Raw genomic sequence first — 26,995 nt, 5'->3', positions numbered from 1 at the left:
AGAGGCAATGTGGAAAACAGTCCTGAGCTCCATCCTGGATGAGCTCATTGACTCAGAAATCAGGGAGATGTTGTTCTATCTGGACAAAATCCCTCAAGGAGTGAAGACTGGAAAGGCCAGAGAAGAAATCCCTGATTTAATCATTCAATACTACGGGACAGAAGGGTCCATCTCTGAAATAGATAAAATAATGAAGATAATACCAAGGAATGACAGTAACGTCCAGAAGCTGCTGCGCCCCTTTGTGGAGAAACTAAAGAAACGCCAGGAAGAAAAAGGTTTGAAGAGTTGATTTTGTTGATTAATTACGGTGTGAGTCTATATATATATATATATATACACAGACACAGACACCGGGTCAAGGACAGACAGTTCTAATGCTTTTCCTTTGCACGGTACAGTACGGCACAGCACGGTTCTACTCAAATCGACTCACCTCGGCCGAGGCTCCAAGCAGGCTGAGCCGAATACTAAAAGGGGGACTTATAACACTACTGATCCATCCTGCACAAATATCTAAATAGCCAAGCTACCGCAATGTTTGTATTCACTCAACCCAGAAAAATGGTAACACACAAAACTATGCTGTACAATCGACCAAGTACAGCCGCTGATGAAAAGATCCAGTGATGATGTCACAGCAGTTTCACGCCTCAGCGCTAAGGCGATCAATTACAAGATGATATGTGTTACTCAGTAGTTTAACTTACTTCATTTATCACTGTCAAAGGGCCTTCTGGAAAGTTGATGCTTGAACCTTTAGCCAGTGCTGTGGTAAGTTTTTATTTTTTATGTTTATATTAATGTTTTTTTTATTAACATACAGCTCAGACATTTTTAATATGTCTGTAGAATAGCTGAACGCCACTGACAAAAACATCTTCTGAAACAGGACTGCATTGGGTGGACTGAACTTAAACCGGTAGTCAACACAGTGGATGAGGTTCAAACATATAGGTAAAAATACTAATTTCATCAATCATTTGTAATGTCTTAAACCAAAGCTCAGCCTCAAGGAGCTCACTTCCTTGAAATTAACGTGTTGGGTTAAGAATCTGTCAGAGCCAATTTCTGGACAGCATTACTTTGAGGTTATTGAAATATATGTGCTGTAACATTTAAATTATTTGTAATGGGAACTGGAACTAATTGGATATTACCTGTGTGTATCTACAAATAACTATAGTTTTTTTCCCCTGGCTTACTGTTCCATAATACCGTGAAAATGGTTGCAAAGTACATCACACTTTTTGTAGAAAAGCCACAGCGACTTCATTTTAGTTTGCATCATAGCAAAAGTCAGTATTTCAGCGTGAAGTTAATCCAAACTAAAATTTGTCTTCCATTTCACTCCTTAGCTTCCAGTGTGATGCAGGTCGCTTTGAATGCAGCGTGTCTGCCCTGCGCTGGGTTTGTGAAGAAAAGCTCAGCTTCAAATACCAGTTCTGCTCATGGGAGAAAAACAGGGTGAGGCTTTCAGGCGCAGCTTACATGCCAGCAGGACCCCTACTGAACATCACAGTCACAGCTGGGAAGATGGAGGAGGTGCATCTGCCACACTGGATCTGTGTAGGTAAGATGTCATGCAAAGACTTTTGAAATGTTTAGTAAACATGCAAAAGGAATATTGATCCATACCTTTTCTCATCACTCAATTTGTGCATTTTTTTGCAGATCACAACTCCAAAATGTCAGACAATTTTGCAGTTCTACATATTGATACCTGTGGAGATGTGTGGAGGGAAGTGTCTGAAGTGACAGAGTCCCACGTCAAGCTACTCCAGCCAACGTTCTCACCAATAAGTGTTGTGTTACGGTGGTTTGGCCTCCCAGTGAAAGTGTTCTATAACGTGTTGATATACATGAAGAAACACCAAGCTGCCCTTACACTGCATGTTTACCTGGTGCCACCTGATGAATTCCAGAAACAGGTTTTTATGTTATTTTTCACATTAATAAATTCAAACAATTACAGAATGTTACTCATAATATTGTATTTTCCATTACCTGGAATAAGCACCAATACCATTGTGAATATACCTCAAAAAATGTTGGCTACTTTGAGTTTAAGGTCTCCTGCACACTGGCTGCGTGGCGTGAACGTGTCAGCTGCGTGGCATGTCTGTTTTTATTTGGGCTCCCATGGTAACAGGTTAGAGCTTGCACACTGCCTACGTGAAACGCGCCGAAAACACGTGCATGCTAGAAATAGGACCGACGCCTATTTTTCACACGACATGCAAAATCAATGGGAAACATCCATGTGTACAGACAAGGCTAGCAGCAGCAGCAGCAGCTCTGCGTCAGACACATTTCTGGTGTGCAAAGACATAGAAAACGCCACGCAGCCGCCACGCAACAGAAACGTCACGCTCACGCCACACAGGCAGTGCAGGAGGCCTAAGAATGCATTTTCTTTCTCACAGGAAGTGGAAAAAATGGAAAACTCTTATGGATCAGTGAGAATCATAAAACCAGACCCATACAAGTCCATGCAACTGGGAGATCATTACTCGCTGACAACAGACAAGACGGATGCAATGATTCAACCCAGCGTATGTTTCAATGCTTTTAATATCAGGACTGTATTCAAAGTACATTAGCTACGTATACTAACTATACTATCACTATCTTTTCATTTTGTTATTTTAAAAACTGTCAAGTATCATTGGAAAATTCTCTCAATTGAAAATAATGACTGCAAAAAAGCCTTAAACCCCATTTATAATTATTTTCACAGATGCGAGAGCTCAGAGATGATAATAATAATTTATTTGAAGTGTTCATCAGAAATGCAGACAGTGACGTCCCCCTCAGGCTTGAAAGTGAGAAAAACACCATCTGGACCTGTACCATTTATAAAGGTTAGTGGTTTATACATAAGTTTGCTGCTTTTGTTCTGTTTAGCTAAATATGCACAGTTGGCAAAGCTAATGCTACGTGTGTTGTGAATTCAATGAAGATTATTTTAGATTAAGCTAAATATCCAATAACTAATATGATGTGTATTTTATTACAGAAAACTACCTGAGCACTGATCCTACACCAGGTAAGAAAAGACAAAAGAGAAATTGTCTTGGGAAATTATAAGATGACTTCATATAGTGGCTTCCAACAACATAACCCTTTGCTTTAACTTCCACTTCCTTGATTTAGAATTTTAACATGATCGTTACGAATTCTAGTATTGTCTGTTTACTAGTCTAGTTCCCAGTATGTATACGGTTAGAAGATGAATAATGTTTTGCCCAACGTTACATGTGTTAGCTTAACTTACAGACTTTTGTATATTTGACTTGGTAACATGTCAAATAAATGCTTGCTGCACATGTAACTTCGGGCATAGTCTGGCATTGCCAGACCTTCCTCCACAGCGCTGTAGAGGAGGGTCTGGCTAGTCCACACAGCATTCCTGGATGGGAGTAAAATGTGCTCTGGTTTATTGGCATTTCTTTAAACCAATCACAATCGTCTTGGGCGGTGCTAAGCCTCTGGAAATAAGGCCTAAAAAGAGGAATAACAGAAATATAGTAAGCCTAAAATAGATATTTTGATATTTGACTTGATAACAAAATGATTGCTGCACATGTACAGTGGGGCAAAAAAGTATTTAGTCAGCCACCAATTGTGCAAGTTCTCCCACTTAAAAAGATGAGAGAGGCCTGTACTTTTCATTATAGGTACACCACCACTGTAACTTTGGGCATAACATTAGCTAAGTGTCTTCCCATTCTCTTCCTGCTGATTCCTCACGTCTGTTTCCGTCTCTAGCTCAGTTTTTCGGGTCGGCAGCTTGTAATAAGTTAAGATAAGGGTGGTTTGACTTTACATTGTTGGTGAATATCACCACACAGCAGCTTTTAGGCATGTTTCTGTTGTTTGCTAGCAGACAGAATTACAGGCACCTTCACACAATAGAGAGCCTTCGGTGGGGGCGGGACTTAAATGTGATCTGTCAGCCTGGTCTCATGGCAGTTCGTGATATGGTCACGTTATTGAATCTATGAAGTCGTGGACAGGACACGTAAATGTCTAATTTAAATCTAAATTATAATTAAATTTTAAAGCAATGTATTTAAACGGGAAGCATATTTCGTGATCACAGAACGATGACGGTAGCGAGTAGTATTGATAAGGCGAAAGTCCACGCAGGGAGGTTGGTCGGGGTGGTGGATGGGTCAAACAACACAGGACTTTCACCCCGGAGACCGAGGATCGCGTCCCGCGTGTTGCAGTTCCTGACCTTGTCATTCTCTTCCTAACAAGAAGAAGCACCATGTCTAAAAGCCACCATGGGCTTTGCGGACAACGGTGGTACTGCAACCCATGGCCCAGAAAGACTTTTCACATAAACTTTGCATGGTGAAAGAAACTTCTATATTTCAGCGGATCATTTTGTTGGAGGTCACCAACTTACCAGCCCCAACACTTAAAGGGTCCTTGTTTAAAACGTCACGTTTTTAAAAATTTTTAACATTCACTAGTAGCCGAATCCAGATTTATTAAACTAGGCATGACGAACGTGCATACTGGACGCGAACAGAGCCGCGGGACTGCGCCCACCCGCTCACATGACTGTTCTCCCGAGGTCCTGTAGCTGTAATAATGGATATAGCTGATGGTTGTAATTCACCATGTGTTCTATTAATACGTCCATGGTATTATCTTATGATACATCCGGGGGATGTATGTATGCTGTAAAGCCTGTAACGTGGATGTAACGTATGTCATTAGCGTTTCCCAAACTAGCGGGGCTATCGGCTAGTAGCTAACATCAGGGGTAGCTAACATGGATGTATTACGAGAACGGTAACACTATACATAGCTGAATCTTTCCCAACACCAGTCAGTGTTGGGAAAGTTCACTTTCTACATGAACTAGTTCAAAGTTCAGTTCACAAATTTTAAAATGAACTAGATCAGTTCATAGTTCATACTTCAAAATTTTGAACTAAGTTCACAGTTCTTTTTTTCCATATGTTGCTGCGAGCTATTATTTTTCAAAATTATTGCCACAGCCCATATAGAACCACAGACAGCAATTATTTTCTCAGTTTTAACACTGAAACTATGCGTCAGATTTCATTTTCATATCCAATCAGTTCAACGTGCCGTTTCAGGTTTGCTGTGGATGTGACTGAAGTGCGGATTTTCTTTTTGAAAGCCGGCGGGCAAAGTTTGCACAGAAATGTAAGATTTTTCTCATCCTCACTGACCTTGTCATAAAACTCGTTTAAATGCTCATACGAAGCCTCCTTGCTGCTTTTTGTTTTGATGACCCAAGCAGTGGTGCGACACTGGTGGCTGGTGTTGCCAGATTGGGTGTTTATTCCGCTACATATTAAGGGCTGTTTACAGTGTTTTTTAGCAGGGTTTTTGCCTGGAAGGCTCTATAGAAATCTGGCACCCTATTGAACGAAGTTAAACTGAGAGAGTGTGCCGTTCACAGACACCAGAATGGACGAGTTCACAGTAACGTTCATCAGGCAGTAATACAGTACGTTCAGTTCGCATTCACCCAAAATATGAACGAGTTCATGAACTATCGTTCAATGAACGCGTTCAGGCGCAACACTGTATATGCCTTCATAACGTTACTACAGAAATAGTGATTACATGGCCTTGGTTCTCTCTTATGATACATCCGAGTGCTGTATGCTGTAAAGCTTGTAACGTGCTCTGTTCACCAAACTGTAGGCTTACCTTAGTAGCTAACGCTAGCTAGCTAGTATCTAGCTAGTAGCACGATATAATTATTAAATCTCCTTGGTTGTCTAAATACATCTATCGTTTATTTAGATAAGCATGTAAATGACCAGGAACAACGAAAACAATGTTTAATGTTAGTGAATATTTTAGACAATGAAAACGGCGAGTTGACTGGCCCATGACGTCACGATGGACATGCGCACCAGCAACAGTTTGTTTGTGTTGTCGTAGCAACCGGTAGCAACATGCACGTTCATGAGCTTCTCTCTCGTGTCTCTTACAAGTGGCGAACTCATGAACTCGCCGTTTTCATTGTCTAAAATATTCACTAACGTTATACATTGTTTTCGTTGTTCCTCATCATTTACATGCTTATCCAAATAAACGATGGATGTATTTAGAAAACCAAGGAGATTTAATCATTATGTCGAGCAACTAACTAGCTACTAGCTAGCGCTAACTACTAAGGTTAGCCTGTAGTTTCGTGAACAGAGCTCATCCATGGCTTCATCCCTCATCCACGTTACAAGCTTTACAGCATACAGCCCTCGGATGTATCATAAGAGAGAACCAAGGTGATGTAATCACTATGTCTGTAGTAACGTTATGTAGGCATATACCTATGTATAGTGTTACCGTTCTCTTAATATATCCACGCTAGCTACCGCTAATAGCTACTAGCCAATAGCCCCGCCAGTTTAGGAAACGCTTCATACATGGCGTTACATCCACGTTACAGGCTTTACAGCATACATACATCCCTCGGATGTATCATAAGTTAATACCATGGACGCATTAATAGAACACATGGTGAATTACAACCATTAGCTATATCCATTATTACAGCTACAGGACCTCGGGAGAACAGTCATGTGAGCGGGCGGGCGCAGTCCCGCGGCTCTGCTCGCGTCCATTGTGCGCGTTCGTCATGCCTAGTTGAATAACTCTGGATTCGGCTACTAGTGAATGTTAAAAAATTTAAAAACGTGATGTTTTAAACAAGGACCCTTTCAGTGTTCGGGCTGGTAAGTTGGTGTACCCCCAAAAAAATGATCCACTGAAATATAGAAGTTTCTTTCGCCATGCAAAGTTTATGTGAAAAGCCTTTCTGGGCCAGTACCACCATTATCCGCTAAGCCCATGGTGGCTTTTAGACATGGCGCTCTTCCTGGGGGCTTGCATGTCCACCGTGACGTCATGGGCCAGTCAACGTGGAAGATCCGAGCTCCATGTTTGCTTTATGCGCTTTTGAGCACTCTCATTGGTATGAATGGGGCTTCCCAGCAAACGCTGTATCCAGTTCTCTTAATACATCCATGGCACCATCAGATATAAAATATAAATGTCTCCCTTTTTTTTCTTTTTAAACTGACAAAAGTCTTTTCCCTGGTTATCTTCCAGGTATAAGTGGGACAAATCAACAGAGAAATGTCCCAACAGACGACAGCGACTCAGCAGAGGACAGCGACTCAGCAGAGGACAGCGACTCAGCAGAGGACAGTGACTCAGCAGAGGACAGCTACTCAGCAGAGGACAGCGACTGTGCAGAGAAAAAGCTGTTCTCAGTTCGGACAAAATTTGTAGGATGCGTGTCTGATGATGTTGTCAACCAACTTCTGGATAAACTCCTTGAGCATCGTATTATAAATGATGGTGAGATGCAGTCCATCAGAACAAAAACCAGAGCAGACAAAGCACGAGAAGTGATCGACACGGTGCGAAGAAAGGGAACTAAAGCCTGGTCACTTCTGATTGCTGATCTCCGTAAATTGGATCCATACTTTTTGAAAGTGCTGAAATTAAGCTGAAGCTGAAGGTTCAAAGTTATTTATTAGTCATGTGCACAACAATAACAGGAGTAGTCATTGGCAATGAAAATCTTAGGCCTCGTTGGAACACTCTACAGATGGAGTAGGTCTAGAGACAACACTCAGTAATTTACAGAGACCCAACAATTCTTCTATGAGCAAATGCGTTTGGTGCTACAGCGGCGAGGAAAGACTTCCTTTTAACAGGGAAGAACCTCAGACAGAAACTGGCTCTTATTGGGCGGCCATCTGCTTCATGCAGATAAAGTATCAGCAGTGCACCTACACACCAAGGAGACAGGTTCATAATTGTATTTAGAGGTTATATCAGAATAGGTTTACATGGTTTAATTTTCATAAAACACCATATTTTTTGTTGTACTGCACATTAGTAGGTAAGGACTATTAGCCAGTCAGAAGCAGAGTATGAGGGCGTGCCCTGACAGTAGCTAGGTAAGGACTACTAGCCAGTCAGAAGCAGAGTATGAGGGCGTGCCCTGACAGTACCTAGGTAAGGACTATTAGCCAGTCAGAAGCAGAGTATGAGGGCGTGCCCTGAGAGTACCTAGGTAAGGACTACTAGCCAGTCAGAAGCAGAGTATGAGGGCGTGCCCTGACTGTACCTAGGTAAGGACTACTAGCCAGTCAGAAGCAGAGTATGAGGGCGTGCCCTGAGAGTACCTAGGTAAGGACTACTAGCCAGTCAGAAGCAGAGTATGAGGGCGTGCCCTGACTGTACCTAGGTAAGGACTACTAGCCAGTCAGAAGCAGAGTATGAGGGCGTGCCCTGAGAGTACCTAGGTAAGGACTACTAGCCAGTCAGAAGCAGAGTATGAGGGCGTTCCCTGAGAGTACCTAGGTAAGGACTACTAGCCAGTCAGAAGCAGAGTATGAGGGCGTGCCCTGACTGTACCTAGGTAAGGACTACTAGCCAGTCAGAAGCAGAGTATGAGGGCGTGCCCTGACTGTACCTAGGTAAGGACTACTAGCCAGTCAGAAGCAGAGTATGAGGGCGTGCCCTGACTGTACCTAGGTAAGGACTACTAGCCAGTCAGAAGCAGAGTATGAGGGCGTGCCCTGAGAGTACCTAGGTAAGGACTACTAGCCAGTCAGAAGCAGAGTATGAGGGCGTGCCCTGAGAGTACCTAGGTAAGGACTACTCAGAGATGTGCAGTCTGGGTAGGCAAGCTAGGCACTGCCTAACCTGCCAAAATTCAAACATAAAAATGTTTAATAAATCATTTTATTTCATAAACTTGTATTTGTATTTTTACTGTTTATTCTTTTTATTTATATATGCAATATGTGTGTTATTCCAATTGTTTAGACGTTACGATAAGAAATGTAGCAGTTACACATAATCAAATAAAAAAAATGGTAGAATAATAGGGATGAGCGAGTACAGCATTATCTGTATCTGTATCTGTTAACCATATGAATTATCTGTATCTGTATCTGTAATCGGACTGGGCGGGGCCTAACCCGGAAGTGGGCGGGATTTAACCCGGAAGTGGATCGGGTTGTCTTAAAATGGGCGGGGCTTTAACCGGTATGTTATTTTAAGCATGCAATTGATATGGGTTGATCAGAAATTGTTATATTTATTGCTGATTAGAAAACTATTTACATGACAGCATTGAGCTTCAGATCACGATAACAAACAAACTATATACAGAACAAGAACAATGAATACATCACATGCGGTTGCAATTATGAAGTAAAATGTAATGAACAAGAGTTTTCATACTCAACATAACTTTCTTTTTTTAACTTTTAATTTTTTTATGATCAGTGTGATTTTTTATTTTTTTTTTGGTTCTTTTTTATTTTTTTTATTTCCACACCAGGTATGTGTGTGTGTGTGTGTGTGTGTGTGTGTGTGTGTGTGTGTGTGTGTGTGTGTGTGTGTGTGTGTGTGAGTAAGAGACAGAGAGAGAGAGAGAGGGGGGGTGGGGGGACTGTGTTCTACGGATCAAATAGTCCGACGCTGTTTTTCAGATCTGTTTAGAGTCAGCTGACGGTTTAAAAAAGAAAAAATATCTCCGACAGGCAGAGACGCAACGCGAGTCGCATTCTACCAAGCACCACGTCTGAACAAACCCCACGTTTACCAGAACTCTACTGGTTAATAAGGAAGTACTACAAACCGAAGTAAAAAACAAACCTGAAGCTGAAAAAACCCTAAACGTTAACGGAAAAGACCCGCGAACCTGAGTGACTGAGGGAGAGACAGAGAGAGAGAGCGCTGTTCTGTGTGAGTGAGCAGAGTGGGACACAGCAACACAATAAATCTGTATGTGTGTAGGGGAGGGGCGCTGTGACGACTAGCCTATCACAGAACGCAGACACAGTCAGCTACCCAATGAGGATTTTTATTCAATCCGAGCACAGATATTGACTCGTATTACTCGTATAATACTCGTACTCGGCAAAAGTGCTTTATCCGTACCGGATACTCGTTTCAGCCGAGTATCCGGCTCAACTCTATAGAATAAGCAATTTTACTGTCCATTCATTGCGGACGACAAGCGGAAAACCCATGTTGCGCATGCACACTTCGATCCTGTATTCTCCAACATGTACGGCAAAAAGCACAACTCTGCTGTGCCTTTGCACGTAAATATGTTATGCCAGTAATCATCTCCATTGTTTTGGCAGCCACAAGAGAGAAATTCCTGTTCATGCTCGCCGTACAATACTGGCGTCTTTTCTACAGAAAGTCGCCAGATTTGTCGCTAGTCGCTTTTTAAAAAAAAAAGCGGCCTACAGTCGCTAAATCTGGCAACACTGAAGCCTCTGCAGCTTCGCTCTGCTCGTTGTAAAGAGGGGAGGGTGTGTGTGTGTGTGTGTGTGTGTGTGTGTGTGTGTGTGTGTGTGTGTGTGTGTGTGTGTACGCCTCGCTCATTGTATACCAACCAATCAGCGCACAGCTCATCTAAATATTCATGAGCATACCTTATAATAGGGGAAAACCTCTCGTTTCATTCTAAGGCTATTTCACAGGGTTGCATTAGGGCCCATAGAACAGCACCCGGGCCATTTTCACCAATGTTACATACCCATATTTGGAGACCTTAAGGAACAGTGTGAAATACCCTATATGATCATTCTATCACCCCTTTAAAAATTACAATTTAATCCAAAGTGTTTTGGGTTAGCGGTCCAGACTGGGCCCCGTACGGTCCTCGCTCCTATGTACTGTGACGTGTCAGGATGTCATCACGTCAAGAGGCGCGATCTTGGCTAAGTGAATAAAATACTCTAAAGTAAAGTAAAATAAATAGATAAAATAAACAGACGAAACTTTAAAAAAAAAACATCAAGTAAAGTAATAAATCATATAAATACTTGAAGATATGATAACAAATACATACTTTAAATAAAATATACAATTAGATAAAAGCAGAGCCCTTGAAGGGCTTCAAGGGCAGACGTGACATTTTCCATTTCATGCTACTCATTTTAAAGCTTTAGTTACTTTGCAGATTTAGATCATTAAATCTAAATTATTTTAGATTAAACTACGCCTAAGGCGGGTATTTGCTGTTTGTGATTGGGCCTTCTTAGAGGCATCATGCCACTGCTCAACCGAGATGTCTTCCTGTAAATCCAGCCCTTTCCAGACTTGAAGTTTAGCTTCAGAGGACTCAGGGGACCTATAGCTCATAAAATCCAGGTATTACATAGATATAGGATATTATACCTTTCCTGTACAGTCCTTATAAATATTTTACTCTAACATTGAATAGGGAGGTATATCTAATGATTGTGGTTTGTTCCTATGAAGTTTCTGACTTGTAGAAATAAAAATAAAATTTCTGTGGGATGTTATACATAATGAATAGCTCCTCAAAAGACATCAATTTATCATCAATTGAGCGCCTTATTTCATTAATAAAAAATATCAATATTTGGCGCCAGCGTATCGATTCACGTACCACACGAAGCACAGCCATACATATTGCCGTATCAGTATTTTGTACTAAACCATCACTAATCAGCTTAAATGAAATGAAATGACAACACCAAACAGTAGGCTACGTGCAGTTGAACCAGAGTGCCCACGCTTCACACCACACAGAGAAGACATGCAGCTTTGGGGAGGTCTCCCCCCCGGCCGTCAGCGGGACGGATGTGGCGAGGTGTTGAAAGAGAAAGCACAGCTTGTGTTAATGCTGCTGCTGCTGTTGTTGTTGTTGTTGTGTGAAGAATGAAGGCAGTCGGACCACTGAAGGTAAAACACAACAAAAATATCAGATTAGAAATGTTGTTTGGTAAGTTAAAGCTTCATATTAGCTCCAGTTGATTATCTTAAAATGTTTGTTTGTGTCTGACCTGAAGTAGGACTCAGAGTTCTTGTTTTCAGCGGTTCACCTCTGTATGGAGGTGGGAAAATGTTTCCCCTACATGTGACCAGAGTGAATTAAGAAAGACACATTGATTACTTTAAAAGAGGTTAGAAACAAGTTACGTGTTGATATTTTCAGATTTTTATGTTTGCACTCTTCCCACTTTGTATTGCAACTGCTGCAAAGCGATTTCCCTCGGGATAGATCAAGTTTTATCTTATTTTATTTATTTCTGAGATGTAGTGGAGCAGAATTAGAAGGTTGCATACAAGGGAAATAATCAAGTAAAGTACAAGTACCTTGAATTTGATTTGTACTCATTTTCATTTAAATAAATGTTAGGTCACTATCTATCGCTGAAGGCGGTAACACAGCGGTGATTGAGCCTTTGGCCCACTGATAAAAGTATTGCAAAATATATTTGCAGTATTACAAACTGGGTCTCTGTCAGGCATGACATTTCCCAGAATGAATCTGGTTTTACAGTTTTGTATACACAAAAAAAAAATGGAACTACTCAAACATATCTGAAAACCGAAAGCTTGTGTATCAATAAGAGTCCAGACCAAATAAGTAGAACTTAATTCTTTCAGGTTTTCTGCTCCAGACTGCTAAACCTTTAGCATTCACTCATAATTCACTCATACAATACAAGACACTCTCGTGAAGGACATTCTTCTCCCATTTTGTCGGACGCCCCTGAACTAATAAACATTTAAATACAGAGGATCATCTCTTTAGAACAATCAACCGTTATCACTGATCAACATTTATATTATTATCATTCAAAACACATTTGAAAATGTCTCTAATCAACAACGATTTTTAAGACTGTTAGGATCTTATTGGAAGTCGTCCCATTTTGTACACCCAGTTCCTGAAATGGGTCAGAACTCAGCAGCACTGAGTACCTGCACTTGTGAGTTTTGTCCACATGAGTGCCCTTACTTCTCATTGTTAGTAACCGTATTATTAATAGGCTGATATACACTGATATTGACAATATATCATGAGACATTTCTAAAAACTAATTGTTTTCTAAAAAGAATGCACATGCCATGTCTGATATTTATTTCATTTGTAAAGAAAAACATAACTGTAAATGTGTTTTCTGCTATCTGTCTGTTTTGCTGGAAACGGATATGATGTAGTTGCCGTCAGCGCTACCGTATAAACAGAATGTATTTTGGTGAATCATTGGTAAGGGCGTGCCCTGACAGTACCTAGGAAAGGACTACTAGCCAGTCAGAAGCAGAGTATGAGGGCGTGCCCTGACAGTAGCTAGGTAAGGACTACTAGCCAGTCAGAAGCAGAGTATGAGGGCGTGCCCTGACAGTACCTAGGTAAGGACTACTAGCCAGTCAGAAGCAGAGTATGAGGGCCCTGACAGTAGCTAGGTAAGGACTACTAGCCAGTCAGAAGCAGAGTATGAGGGCGTGCCCTGACAGCAATGGCAGAGCGGGGGGGTGGCTAATTGGGCTTAAGCCCCGAATGTTTTGTCAAAAGCCCCGAATCTTTTAGGTTTTTTAAAATAACTTCAACTTTGTTTCATTTCCTCTCTCAGTCTTTCTGACTGGAGCGGCAAAAAATGAAACAAAAGCTCTGTTACCGTGCGTGGTGTCGGACGGTAACGCATCGCGCAACCTTCTTCTTCGTCATTAACTTGTCATCAGGGGTTGGCGGGCTGTTGTCATGCATGTTGTTATGTTGTATGTTTCATCGATGTCGCGAGCTTACTGGCTAACCGGCTGAAGTTATGGATATAACAAAGTTTTTTATATGGAACAGGAACACTAGTAACCATAGTAACAGACCTCACCGGCCGGAGAGATTCAGGAGCAGCGTCAGACGAACCGCGGACAAGCGCTGCAGGTTTGTGAATCCGCTGTTGTAACACTTGAGTTAAGTGACTGTATTGCTGGCTAGCTAGCGAGTTAACATTATTAGTTGTTATTAAGAGAAATTAGTTGCTAATAGAGATGGGCAGATGATTTGTCTGATGATTTGTCATGTACACAGGGGGTGGGGGGGGGATACACACAGCTTGTATCAAATGCTAAGTTATCTCAGGGCATGTTTACAGCTAATCTCGGCACATTAGTGGGATAAGAAGAGAGACTAATTGAGAAATATAGTGATAAAGATCAGAAAGACATGAGAAAGTTTATTTCCTCCTCCTGATGACAACAATTCCAAGTACAGATGCATCAATATCACTGGAAAAGTGATTTCCCCCTCTCCCCCATACTTTAATTTAAAAAGTAAATATTTAATATATTCTACATTCATTACATAAAAAGTAAAATATTTCAAGCCTTTTATTGTTTTAATCTTGATGATAAGGGCCTTCCGGTTCATAGGGAAATAACGAGATGAATATTAAAGCTATTAATGATAAAACTATTTCTGCTACAAACTAGTGTTTACAATTATGACAAATTCAATACATCAAAATAATAGGGTAGGGTAGAAAAATACCAGTTTCCAATATCAAGAAGCATAACAAGCTTTTTTGTACAGCTACAAATAACTGTAAGCAGATGACATCAGAAGCCAGACACATTCCATTTACAAATGTCCGTGCCACTCTTCGGTGAATAATAAGGTGGATACCATAGGCCAAAAAATGTCCCCTAAAAAGGTGTTAGGTTAGGTTTGTTTGATTATTAGTTGTATGTTTTGCCTCTGATTGATTTGTGCTTATCATTTCTTGCAGGATTATCAGAAGTGCTGCCGTTCTTCTTCCTCTTGACACCATCACTACCCTCCTCACCTGGCCTTCATCCTCACCTGGCCTTCATCCTCACCTGGCCTCCATCCTCACCTGGCTTTCACCTGGCCTTCACCTGGCCTTCATCCTCACCTGGCCTTCATCCTCACCTGGCCTTCATCCTCACCTGGCCTCCATCCTCACCTGTCCTTCATCCTCACCTGGCCTTCTTCCTCACCTGGCCTTCTTCCTCACCTGGCCTCCATCCTCACCTGGCCTTCTTCCTCACCTGGCCTTCTTCCTCACCTGGCCTTCTTCCTCACCTGGCCTTCATCCTCACCTGGCCTTCTTCCTCACCTGGCCTTCTTCCTCACCTGGCCTCCATCCTCACCTGGCCTCCATCCTCACCTGGCCTTCTTCCTCACCTAGCCTTCTTCCTCACCTGGCCTTCATCCTCACCTGGCCTTCTTCCTCACCTGGCCTCCATCCTCACCTGGCCTCCATCCTCACCTGGCCTTCTTCCTCACCTGGCCTCCATCCTGACCTGGCCTCCATCCTCACCTGGCCTCCATCCTCACCTGGCCTTCATCCTCACCTGGCCTTCATCCTCACCTGGCCTTCATCCTCACCTGGCCTTCATCCTCACCTGGCCTTCATCCTCACCTGGCCTCCATCCTCACCTGGCCTTCATCCTCACCTGGCCTCCATCCTCACCTGGCCTTCATCCTCACCTGGCCTTCATCCTCACCTGGCCTTCATCCTCACCTGGCCTCCATCCTCACCTGGCCTCCATCCTCACCTGGCCTTCATCCTCACCTGGCCTTCATCCTCACCTGTATTGCTTTCAGCTTTTGCTGTATAAGTTTCTATTTTACCTGTTAAGGATCATTTTTGTATACATTTCTAAGTTTCTATTTTACCTGTTATATACCTGATATTTTTTGTATAAATTGAAATGCATGAATTAATAAATTGTTCTTGTTTTAAAACAGATTTTTATTGTTTTATTATATTTCATTATTAATACTTGTGTATTGTTTAAAAATACACGATAAACCTTGTTGTGCAGTTAAAGCTTCAATTGTTCTTTTTTCCATTTTATGGATTCTGATGGAGCAAATTTATCAGCTAAGCACAAACTAAACAGAACTGAACTCTTAAGATTAGTAATGATGTTTACACCAAATTCCAATTTTACCTGTGTATGCTAACTTCAAAATAGTCAGATAATGGTTGCCTCTTTTTAGTTGCCAGGGGTGAAAATGAGTCATCCTTAACATTGTTGGTGTTTTGGATTCACTACAGCTGGAGAACAATTAAATACAAAATAGGTTGGAGGCTCTACTGGGTGATTTTCTATTTTTTTTTTTACTGAGTAACTATCATCATTTCCCCAGATAGTGTATAGAATTTTAGGCATTCTATTATCTCAAACAGCCTGAAAAATAGTGCATTTAGCTGACGTAATTGGGAAAAAAAATCTCCACTGGGGGAGCATGCCCCCGGACCCCCCTAGGTTTGGGCTAAGCCCCGAATGTTTATATCGTCTGGCTCCGCCCCTGCTATGTTCAAAGTAGTTGAGTCGTGTACTTCCATTCTCCCAAATGTTTCCAACAAAGTTGAAACCCAGAGAAATCTGTCATTTTATTCAAAGCACCATTACATTTTTATTTAATAATAATAAATACTGTTTATTGATCCCCAGTGGGGAAATTACAATTTACACTCTACACTACACCTGAAATACACACACATGCTCAGGACCTATTCATGCACAAATGGAGAGATGTCAGAGTGAGTGGGCTGCCAGTGCTGGACTATCGCCCTGAGTGGTTGGGGAGGGGGGGGTATGGTGCCTTGCTCAAGAGCACCTGGCAGTGCCCAGGAGTTGAACTGGCATCTCTCCAGCTACCAATCCACACTCTGTATTTTGGTCCGTACTGGGACTTGAACCGGCGACCCTCCGGTTCCCAACCTAAGTCCCTACGGACTGAGCTACTGCCACCCCATTTGGTCGCCTGTCGATGGCCTTGTATCCCCTTTGTCCCCCCGGAGAGGAGGATGGCCGCTCTGAGGCTGTGAAATAAATATAAAAGATGTAACAAATGACCAACCAGTTTATCTTTAAACACCAGGAGTATAATCTTCACTCAGACAAATGTTTCTCAATTGTTGATTCTGATTTTCACATCTGCCGCTTGTCTGTCCATCAGTGATGTTGTGCCTCCATCTACTGGCTAAAACAAAGAACATGTTTTTCTCTCCTTTTGAATCACTTTCTAAGACACAAGGCTCGTTCGAGATGAGCCAGGTCTGAGCAGCATCGATCACCGGCGATCGCCGCCCAATGCATGCTAGGTAGATTTGTGTCCGACTTGATCCCGACTTGCTCTGATGTCATGCACACGTGGGCAACGATGACCTCACGAGATCAAGGCGGCCGCAGGTTTGAGACGCAGGCAGCGCAGTTTCTTTTCACCGACTGCAAGACCCAGACGGACCCAGGGGCATGCTGGGAAATGCCAGCCTCTCAGCTGATCTAACAGCTGATTGGTTCAGAATCGACTCAACATGATGACGTTTTATATAAACTTTTTATTGATTTTGAATTGGAGGGATTTGAACGGCTATTTGTCTGATTTAAAGGCTTATTCTGTACAGAACACATGTTGTGTGGCTGATAGTTAATCAGCAACAGATCGCATGTAGAACATTTTGACAGCTACTCTGTCATAATAAAATCAACTGGAGACTGTGTAGGAGCTGATATATGGGTCTGATAACATTTTATTAAATTGGACCTAACAGGATGTGAGTGTTTCTATGACTTCCTGTTCAGCCTGAAGGCTGCTGGAAACGGCTGGAAAACTGTCCAACTTGACAGAGGACTTTTGTCACCGCCCCCGGCTGCTGCCGCTCGCTCTCGTCCACTTTACAGGCGAGGAGCAGTTCATCTCCAACGAGCCTACAGTTAACTTAATAAAACAGGCTGACAACAGATGACAATAGGCAAGGGAGCTTTATTTCTAAAGCACATTTGAGCATCAAGGCAATTAAAAAAACAGTTAAAATATTAAAACAGAATCAGACAGATATAAAATACAAGAATAAAAGTTACAGTGTAAGAAATAAGCAATTACTTAAAAGAGGTATTCAGCCTTGATTTAAAAGAACTGAGAGTTGTGGCGGACCTGCAGTTTTCTGGGAGTTTGTTCCAGATATGTGGAGCATAAAAACTCAACACTGCTTCTTCAAGTTTAGTCCTGACTCTGGGGACAGAAAGCAGACCTGTCCCACAAAACCTTAGTTTTTTGCTTTAGCTTCGGATTAATTTCAGCTTTCCGGAAACGTATTGATCCTCACGGAGAAGACTGTCTAGATGTGAGCAGGCTTCAGGTCCCTTTCTTTGCACCATGTTGATCACAGCTTGTGTATTATACTCTTTGGTTTTAGTTTTGACTGACTTTCTTTCCTTATCATTTATAACACCACGCTCAAGGAGTTTATCCAGGAGCTGGTTAGGATCAGCATTACACACTCTTTTCACAAACTCTGCCTGATCTTTGGACAGCTTTTTCTTTGGTTGCTCGCAGTCTTCTGCTGAGTCGCAGTCTTCTGCTGAGTCGCTGTCCTCTGATGAGACGCTGTCCTCTGTTGGGACATTCCTCTGTTGAATTGTCCCACTTGGCCCTAGAAGGTAACCAGGGAAAAGACTTTTGTCAGTTTGTGCTGTTCTCTTAGACAGTATTTCTCAAAGAGTGGGCCAAACTTGTATGTACGTATGTAAACTTATCACAAAAAGTAAGGAAATTTGTGTTTGGTAGATTATTTCTCTGGGGTAACAAGGCTTTTTGGCAATAAATCTTATACCAATTCGATTCTTATGCCAAACAGCTTATTCTGCCATTGACTCGTTTGGTGTTTGGTGGATTGGATGATTGACGTTTGAAGAAACAAGACATATTAGCAATTTAATAAATCATTCATTTCCCAAACAGGAGCCTCAGTAGCGTGAGGAAGAACCATACACAGCCACAACAGCCTGGCACCTCCTCCTCATGCTGGTCACCAGCCTGGTCACACACTGCTGTGGGATGGCATCCCATTCTTCAACCAGCATTTGTCGCAAGTCAGCCAACGTGGTTGTGTTGGTCACTCTGGTACGAACAGCACGCCCGAGCTGATCCCACAAGTGTTCAATGGGGTTGAGGTCAGGACTGCTGGCAGGCCATTCCATACTCTCCACTCCCACATTCTGGAGGTAGTCTCTGATAAACCCCGCCCTGTGGGGGCGAGCGTTGTCATCTTGGAGGATAGAGTTCGGTCCCAGACTGTGGAGATGTGGGATTGCCACTGGTTGCAGAATCTCATCTCTATATCTCTCTGCATTGAGATTGCCTCCAATGATGACAAGCCTCGTTTTTCCAGTGAGGGAGATGCCGCCCCACACCATTACACTGCCTCCACTAAAAGGTGTTACTCTATCGGTGCAGCAATCAGCATAGCATTCTCCACGTCTTCTCCACACTTTGATCTTACGATCTAACTGCTGTAGGCAGAATCTGGACTCATCACTGAACATAACGTTCCTCCACATGTTCAGGTTCCAGTGCATGTGTTGCCGACACCAGCGCAAACGGGCCTGACGGTGAAGGGCAGTCATGGCAGGACTCCTGCTGTTCGTACCAGAGTGACCAACACAACCACGTTGGCTGACTTGCGACAAATGCTGGTTGAAGAATGGGATGCCATCCCACAGCAGTGTGTGACCAGGCTGGTGACCAGCATGAGGAGGAGGTGCTAGGCTGTTGTGGCTGTGTATGGTTCTTCCACACGCTACTGAGGCTCCTGTTTGTGAAATGAATAAATTGTTAAATTACCAATATGTCTTGTTTCTTCAAACTTCAATCATCCAATCCACCAAACACCAAACAAGTCAATGGCAGAATAAGCTGTTTGGCATTGGCAGAGAAGATTTGGCCAATCTTTCATGGGCGCAACCCACATACTCAGCGCTGCTGCTCATCCCACAAATGCATGTTCTGGAACTAAACAGGCTTTCCAACGGTATAAGATATATTGCCAAAAAGTATTGTTACCACAGAAAAATAATCTACCAAACACAAATGTCCTTACTTTTTATGCTAAGTTTATGTAAATTACATTATTATTTGAAATTTGCAGTTTTTCTGTGTTGTTGAACTTCAGCAATGAAGCCAACCATTTTGCAACACTGCCTCCAAATAAAAATCACAAATGATCAGTGTGACATTTAAAGGAAATACAGAAGGATTAACTTTTACGCTTATAAGCTGCACCATTCTTCCCACTAAGATGGCAAAAAAACGGACATTTAATTTGCCTGTAATATACTGTTAAAGTAGGAGGAATATTGTTTTGGGTATATTTTAACAGTTAGGTGGTCCGTGAGGTTTTTTTATTGGGAAAGTGGTACTTGGTCTGAAACCTTTTTATTTTATACCTTATGGTTTTCTGATGGGGCCCCCTAGTTTTGTATTAATCTGTTGATATACCGTTAGTTCTCTGTTTACCTAGATGGAGACCGATTTACTTTATAACCTGAAAATTTCTAGAAAGAGTCAATGATCACGAGTAGACAGAGTATTGATCTGCTAGGTTCAGACACAAAGAGTAATATATCATCTGCATAAAGCATATTTGTGCACTAAACCTCCTACCATAACACCTGGGGAGTTAGTCTCCCCCTTATGGCTGCTGCCAAAGGCTCTATGGCTAAAAACAAACAACAAAGGAGACAGAGGTGAGCCCTGTCTTGTTCCCCTTCCAAGAACAAAATATTCAGAAATTAACCCGTAAGTTTGCAGCCTCTGGGTGTTTATACAGCACCTAAAGCCACTTAATAAAAATGCTGCCAAACCCATAAATCTCCAAAATTTTGAACATATAGCCCCATTCAACCATATCGAAGGGAAATAGCAGCTATTGGGGATCGTCTATCAGCTACAGACAATATTAATAAGATGCCTGATATTATCTGACTAAACGCCACTTGATCAGGATAATTAAGAGAAGTAATAACCTTATTTAAACTAATAGTACGATTAGGGAAATTGGGCAGTAATTCTTAGTCTTTTATTTGCATTATTTTTTTCTAATATTTTGATTATAGGACACATCTGTTGTTTTTGCACAGTTTATAGAATTAAAGGAATTAAGAAATTGTAAAACCAACTTAAAATCCTGAATCGTATCGAATTATGGGTTGAGTGTATCGTTACGTCCCTAGAAAGTAATGAAGAGATAATTAACACCCTGGTGACAGCATGTACGGTCCACAAAAAAAGACAGAGATGTCCCTGCAGCTACCTGGGAGGTTTAGGAGGTTTAGGAGGATCTTCTTTTCCGGCTTCACAGCTGCAAAAGGATCCATCTGAACAAACCACAAGATTAAAACACCATTAAAAATAATTCCTCTAATGTATGTCAAATATTGGGAACATCCCTCAGTATGTATGTATATATATATATATATATATATATATATATATATATATATATATATATATATATATATATATAAAATATATAATGATTAGGGCTGTCAAAATAAGAAAAAATAACGCATTAAAAAAAAATAACGCAGATTAATCCATTCCATATTGACATTTGACCCGGAGCCGTTCTAGCCACCATTGGACTGTAAAATGAAGGAGGGAGACGAGAATGCGCTGCCTGGATCATTGATTGGAACATTTCATTTTTTTTTAAAGATTATTTTTTCGGGGCTTTTCCCTTTATTAAGTAGTGACAGTGGATAGCAGGTAGGATTCGAACCCGCACCATTGCAGGACTCAGCCAACATGGGGCAAAAGCTCTTACTGGGTGAGCTAGAGGAACATTTACTTATACAAATCTTTTTCCTGAATATGGTTGGGTACCGACATCCGGTACTAATACAGCACCGGTGCCTTAACGACCTGTATCTACCGGATTGAATAGCAACGCGGATTTCTACCACTGATATATCTGTGCTTCTCTCGGATGCTCAAAAACAGAAACATCGCTGCACGTGAAGCTAGTTAACACTATACTCAACAGCAGCTAACGTTAGCCTACCACTAGCTAGTAGCTGGATTAAACATGGTTAAAATGCTGACAGCTAACGCTGAACGGTGTAAAGTTTGACTGTATTTCACTGTAGAGGATTCAACACCGGGATGTAACAATCGGTTCAGGCACCGTTTAGGCACCGGCACCGTTTTAAAAGTATCGCTTTAGCACCGATATCGGAAAAAAAAAAAACGATACCCAACCCTATTCCTGAAGCAATTTTGAATTTATTTCTTCAGCATATTAGGTCATATTGTTCATTGTTATGGCCATTATTTGAACAATGAAAATAATAATATAAAGAGTTTTTTGAACTTGAATGTCATTAATGCTGATTATTCATTGATTCATTTGAATTGAAATATTTAAAATACTTTCACAGCAAAAATTATGTATGCGATTAATATAGATTAATTAATCAATGAGTATGTAATTAAATAGATTACATTTTTTAATCGATTGACAGCCCTAATAATGATATAAAGAGTTTCAACAACAACTGTTGTAACCTTCACGAAGGTAGAATTGTGGCTTTTTCACGCCTTGTTTGGTGCCGTTTGAAAAAAACAAAATTGCAGGTGTGAAACCTCCCTGGATCAAACAACTGAACCTTGGTCAAACAAAAAAAGGTAGCCTCGGTCCAGATCAAAATGATCCATGTTTGGGTTGGTTTTTAGTGTGAAAACATTTATTTTCTATGGTTCTTTCTGACCAATTACAGGAAGTTCTGGCATGCTGTCAAAAATCAGCGCCTTTTCCAGAAGCTGAGAAGCCACAAACAAACATGTGCACCTGTTGGTTAGACTCTCCCTCCAGGTGAGTCTCCCTCTTCGTGGCTTTTATGATTCATATCAATTTAATTCTCACATTCTGGATGCTTTGAACCTAGGCAAATTTACCTTAAAAGTCAAGGTTTTTATTTTGACCAATTCTACTGTTCTGATTGCCGATATTTTTCTTCCTCCTCTGGCGAAGGCATGACCCTCCTTACTGCTAATTGGCTTACCCTGACCCCACCAACGAATAATAGCCAATCAGAGGCTGAGTAAGCAGGTCATAGCTTCGCCATAGTAGCATTCGTAATTTAGCATCCAGATGTGCCACATTCCAGAGACAAACATGGCTGACTTGTGGCTTTATAAAAGTAGAGCGGGGAAATCAGTGCAGGTACCTTTTCAATTCTGGTGTTTACAGTAGAGTTCAGCGATACAAGTCCAGAGAAATGATTGGTCTTCATGTTGGAAAATTTAACGACATCTCCTTCTGATAATGTTTGGCATAGCTCGGTGGCCCGGTCCCCCCAAATGAAGATCTTGATGGAACCGGTGTCGTCTTTTAGTTGGAATTGTTGCCTCTTTCTCTCGGGGTCGAACGACACCTCAATCTCTTTGACAGGATCAATCTGAACACACCAACAGTACAAGATTAAGAAATTTAAAAAAAGAAATTACTTATTTTTCACAATTTCCAAAACAGAATTTCATAGTAAGTTAACAGCTCGGTATAGATGCATTTTCTCTGACTTTCAGATTGGGTATGTACTTTGTCTTCATTTTTACTTCAAAATTGGAAAATGGAAAACAAAAACTCTTTGTCATCTTTGGTATGTGTATTATGGTTTCAGTTAATAATGTCATTCAATCTTAAAAACAAAATAAGGATTTTTTTTTGTAAATGAAAAGTAAGTAGCCTAAGTTCTGCAGTTTAAACTCACCTTTGTAATTTCTCCATTGACACTCACTTCTGTCTTGTCAGCAAATGACTTCACTTCTTCAATGGAGTTAACTCGACTGCCAGGCTTAATTAGATTCCCAAAAAATGAGTAACATTTCATCTGTTGAGCTTTAAAAGGAGAAACACACTTCAGTCAGTCTTTAGTTCCCGATTTTATGTCATAAATCAGCAGACATTTAGCTATAAAAGACGTGTTTAATAGCTACCTGCATACAGGCAGTGCCTTAAAAAATCTTTTTGTTCTTAATTAATGAGATGAGGCCAATTTATTTCACTTAATTCTGATGTTTGTTCTGTTAGTTTGGTAAAATGTTAACCTATAATTCTAGCTGAAAATGTTGCAAGTCTAAACACTTTACCCCATGTTAATCTACTTGCTGCAGGCTTTTTTTCCTCCTCACATTTTCTCTTCTTCCCTGAAAAACAAAATTGATAATGTAAATTAGTTTTTCAAAGTAACTGTCCATCCATCCATCCATCCTCAAGGGCAGCAGCTCCAGCAGGGGACCCCAACCTTCCCTTTCCCGAGCCACATTAACCAGCTCTGACTGGGGGATCCCGAGGCGTTCCCAGGCCAGGTTAGAGATAATCCCTCTACCTAGTCCTAGGTCTTCCCCGAGGCCTCCTCCCAGCTAGAACATGCCTGGAACACCTCCTTAGGGAGGCGCCCAGGGGGCATCCATACCAGATGCCCAAACCACCTCAACTGGCTCCTTTTGACGCAAATCTCTAAGGGAGACGCCAGCCACCCTCCTGAGGAAACCCATTTTGGCCGCCTTCATGACCATAGGTTAGGGTAGGAACAAAAATTGGTCTCTAGATCGAGAGCTTTGCTATCTGGCTCAGCTCTCTTTTCGTCACAACAGTACAGTAAAGTGAATGCCATACTGCCCCACTGTGCCAATTCTCCGGTCATTCTCCCACTCCATTGTCCCCTCACTCACAAACAAGACCCTAAGTTTCTTGAACTCCTTCACTTGGGGTAAGGACTCATTCCCTACCTGGAGTAGGCACCCCATCGATTTCCTGCTGAGAACCATGGCCTCAGATTTAGAGGTGCTGATCCTGATCCCAGCCCCTTTACACTATGCAGCGAACCGATCCAGTGAGTGCTGAAGGTCACAGGCCGATGATGCCATCAGAGCTACATCATCTGCAAAAAGCAGCGATGAGATCTCCAGCCCACCAAACTCCAACCTCTCCCCACCACGACTACGCCTATCCTGTCTGTGAATTTCACAAACAGGATTGGTGACAAAATGCAGCCCTGGCGGAGGCTAACCATCACCTGGACAAGTCAGACTTACTGCAGAGAACCCGGACTCTCGCTCTGGACGTACAGGGATTGGATGATCCGGAAAAGGGACCTACTCTTGCAGCACCTTCCACAGTATCTCCCGGGGGAAATGGTCATACACCTTCTCCAGATCAACAAAAACACATGTAGACCAGATGGGCATACTCCCAGACCCTCTCCAGGTTTCTTGCCAGAGTGAAGAGCTGAGGCCTGTATTGCGAATCAAGATCAACATGCCCTGGATTTATTTCAGTTACCCGGCTTCACCTGACCTAACAACTGCGGTCCCGCATAAGCTGTGTCACAACAGTGGTTAACAACTAGTTCAATCAACCCAGGGTTTCCCAATCCAGCGACGCGCATGTTTACACAAAAGAGGCGGTGTTTGCACAGCATGACAAATCGCAAACATCTACAGAGCCGCATATTCTACATAAGAAGAGCAAACTATAATTCTACATATATATGAATAACACAGACACGGTTTTACAGGCAAAACACAATACAGTCGCTGCTTCCTAAAACAGGAAGGGAAGCTGGCAAAAAAATAGCCAACGCTGTAAATGTGTCCCCATCAGTCAGGCACAATATCTGACCATAATTACACTTGTGCTTTCCATAAACTGTCGTTGCTTTAGGCTTTTATATTATGAGTTGCAACGAGGCGACAGTGGGAGGCGATAGTGAAAGCAAATAAAAAATATAAAAACATAATGCAAACCGATGTGCGCATTGGCAACACACGGCTCAAGAAGCTGACAAATAGCCTATACGTAATTACCTCCGGTGAAAATCTATATCTTTCATAAAGATACCCATCAGGGAATGTTAACGGGGTTGTCGGTCTCTAAATGTTTTAACTTTTATGAGCGCACCTCTCTCTCTCTCTCCGACCGAAACCGAGTATTGATTGGTCAGTAGGCGGTGCTTTTACACCGGTTGATCGCTGATCTCCAACATAACCTGCTCCCGACCAGGTTAGGTGTTCAGCATAAGTTACCACGGTGATTAAACCCGATAACAAGTGATCCACCGTCGTGATACACAAAACCCTGGATTGAACCTGAAGTTACCTCGTTAACGCCAAATCTTGCTTCGTAGTACAGGCCTCTGGTCCATTGTTCCACAAACAGGACTGAATCTGCATTTTTCCCCTTTAATCTGAGGTTCGACTATCAGCCGAACCCTCCTTTCCAGCACCTTTCAGTGGGTCTCAGCTTCAGATACCCACAAAAAGGCACCCTTTATCGTCTGTATGGTAAGCACTGAGCACAGCAGAGGTTGGTCACTAAAGGAGACTTTTTGCATTAGTAGCTAACGCCAAAGGCCCCTGACCAAGCAGAGGTTTTGTGACAATGTGTTGTCACCAGATGGTGATCAGCTGACAGTTCTGCCCCTCTCTTTACTAGAAAACATGCGGCCTCAGATCAGACGATACTATCACAAAATCCATCATCGGCCTTGGGAGCTCTGGTACCAGGTACACTTAAGAGCATCCTTATGTTTGAAGATGTGTTCGTTAAAGAGAATCCATGACTAGCACAGAAGACTAACAATGAACAACTGCTTGGGTTTAGATCAGGGAGGCTGTTCCTCCCAATCACATCTCTCCAGGTGTTTTCATCATTGCCAGACGGGGGCCCTGGACTTCCTTAAAGGGGTGATAGAATGCAAAACCGAGTTTACCTTGTCATAGTTGAATAACGACAGTTCGGTGGGTAAACAGGACATACATAGAACCTCAAAGTCCCGTTTCTACCTGCCTGCGCACTGACAGGGTTGCCAACTTAGCGCCTTTTCAGACCCACTTAGCGACTTTTTTTCACAAAAGTGACTAGTGACAAATCTGGTGACTTTTTGTAGAAAAGACAGCGACTTTCTGTAGAAAAGTATTGTCCAGCGAGCATGCAAGGTATTTCTCTCCTGTGGCCGCCAAAACATTCACCTCTCTCTTCTGTTCTGTGACAGAGGAGCAGTCCCTCCCCTCTCTCCTCATGTGCAGCAGCACTGCACAGCTTCATTCATTGGAAACAAACCAATCAGCGTGCAGCTCGTCTTAATATTCATGAGCATACCATATAAGGGAGAAAACCTCTCGTTTCAGTCTATGGCTATTTCACAGGGTTGCATTAGGGTGCATAGAACAGCACCTGGGCCATTTTCAGCCCAACCAATGTTACATACCCTATTAGGAGACCTTAAGGAACAGTGTGAAATACCCTATATAATCATTCCATCACCCCAAATATAGCAACAATATAGAACCAGTTTAAAGTGACAAAGTGTGTGATCCCGA

The 26,995-nt window shown here is 42.0% G+C and overlaps 2 protein-coding genes and 1 long non-coding RNA gene across 3 annotated transcripts in view; 2 read left to right on the top strand and 1 right to left on the bottom strand.

Annotated features, from left to right (window-relative positions):
- Positions 1-26,995, top strand: part of LOC116054973 — a 137,402-nt gene that overhangs the window by 78,396 nt on the left and 32,011 nt on the right. The window contains exon 17 of the mRNA XM_035990799.1: positions 731-774. Coding sequence (XP_035846692.1) covers positions 731-774 — 44 coding nt within the window. The remainder of the gene's footprint in view (positions 1-730; positions 775-26,995) is intronic.
- Positions 4,849-26,725, top strand: LOC118492986. The gene is made up of 3 exons (XR_004894912.1): positions 4,849-5,506; positions 23,155-23,157; positions 26,715-26,725. It is a non-coding gene; the product is annotated as an uncharacterized LOC118492986 (long non-coding RNA).
- Positions 17,583-23,752, bottom strand: LOC118492971. The gene is made up of 4 exons (XM_035990849.1): positions 23,383-23,752; positions 22,840-23,070; positions 20,925-20,988; positions 17,583-18,266 (listed from the first exon to the last, which is right to left on the bottom strand). Exons 1-4 carry the CDS (start codon positions 23,500-23,502, stop codon positions 17,893-17,895), a joined length of 789 nt encoding a protein of 262 aa, XP_035846742.1. The 5' UTR covers positions 23,503-23,752; the 3' UTR covers positions 17,583-17,892.

Source organism: Sander lucioperca, chromosome 13 (assembly GCF_008315115.2).
Source record: "Sander lucioperca isolate FBNREF2018 chromosome 13, SLUC_FBN_1.2, whole genome shotgun sequence".
Taxonomy (NCBI): Eukaryota; Metazoa; Chordata; class Actinopteri; order Perciformes; family Percidae; genus Sander; species Sander lucioperca.
The sequence above is the reverse complement of the archived record's forward strand: the minus strand, read 5'-3'. Positions and strand labels throughout refer to the sequence as shown.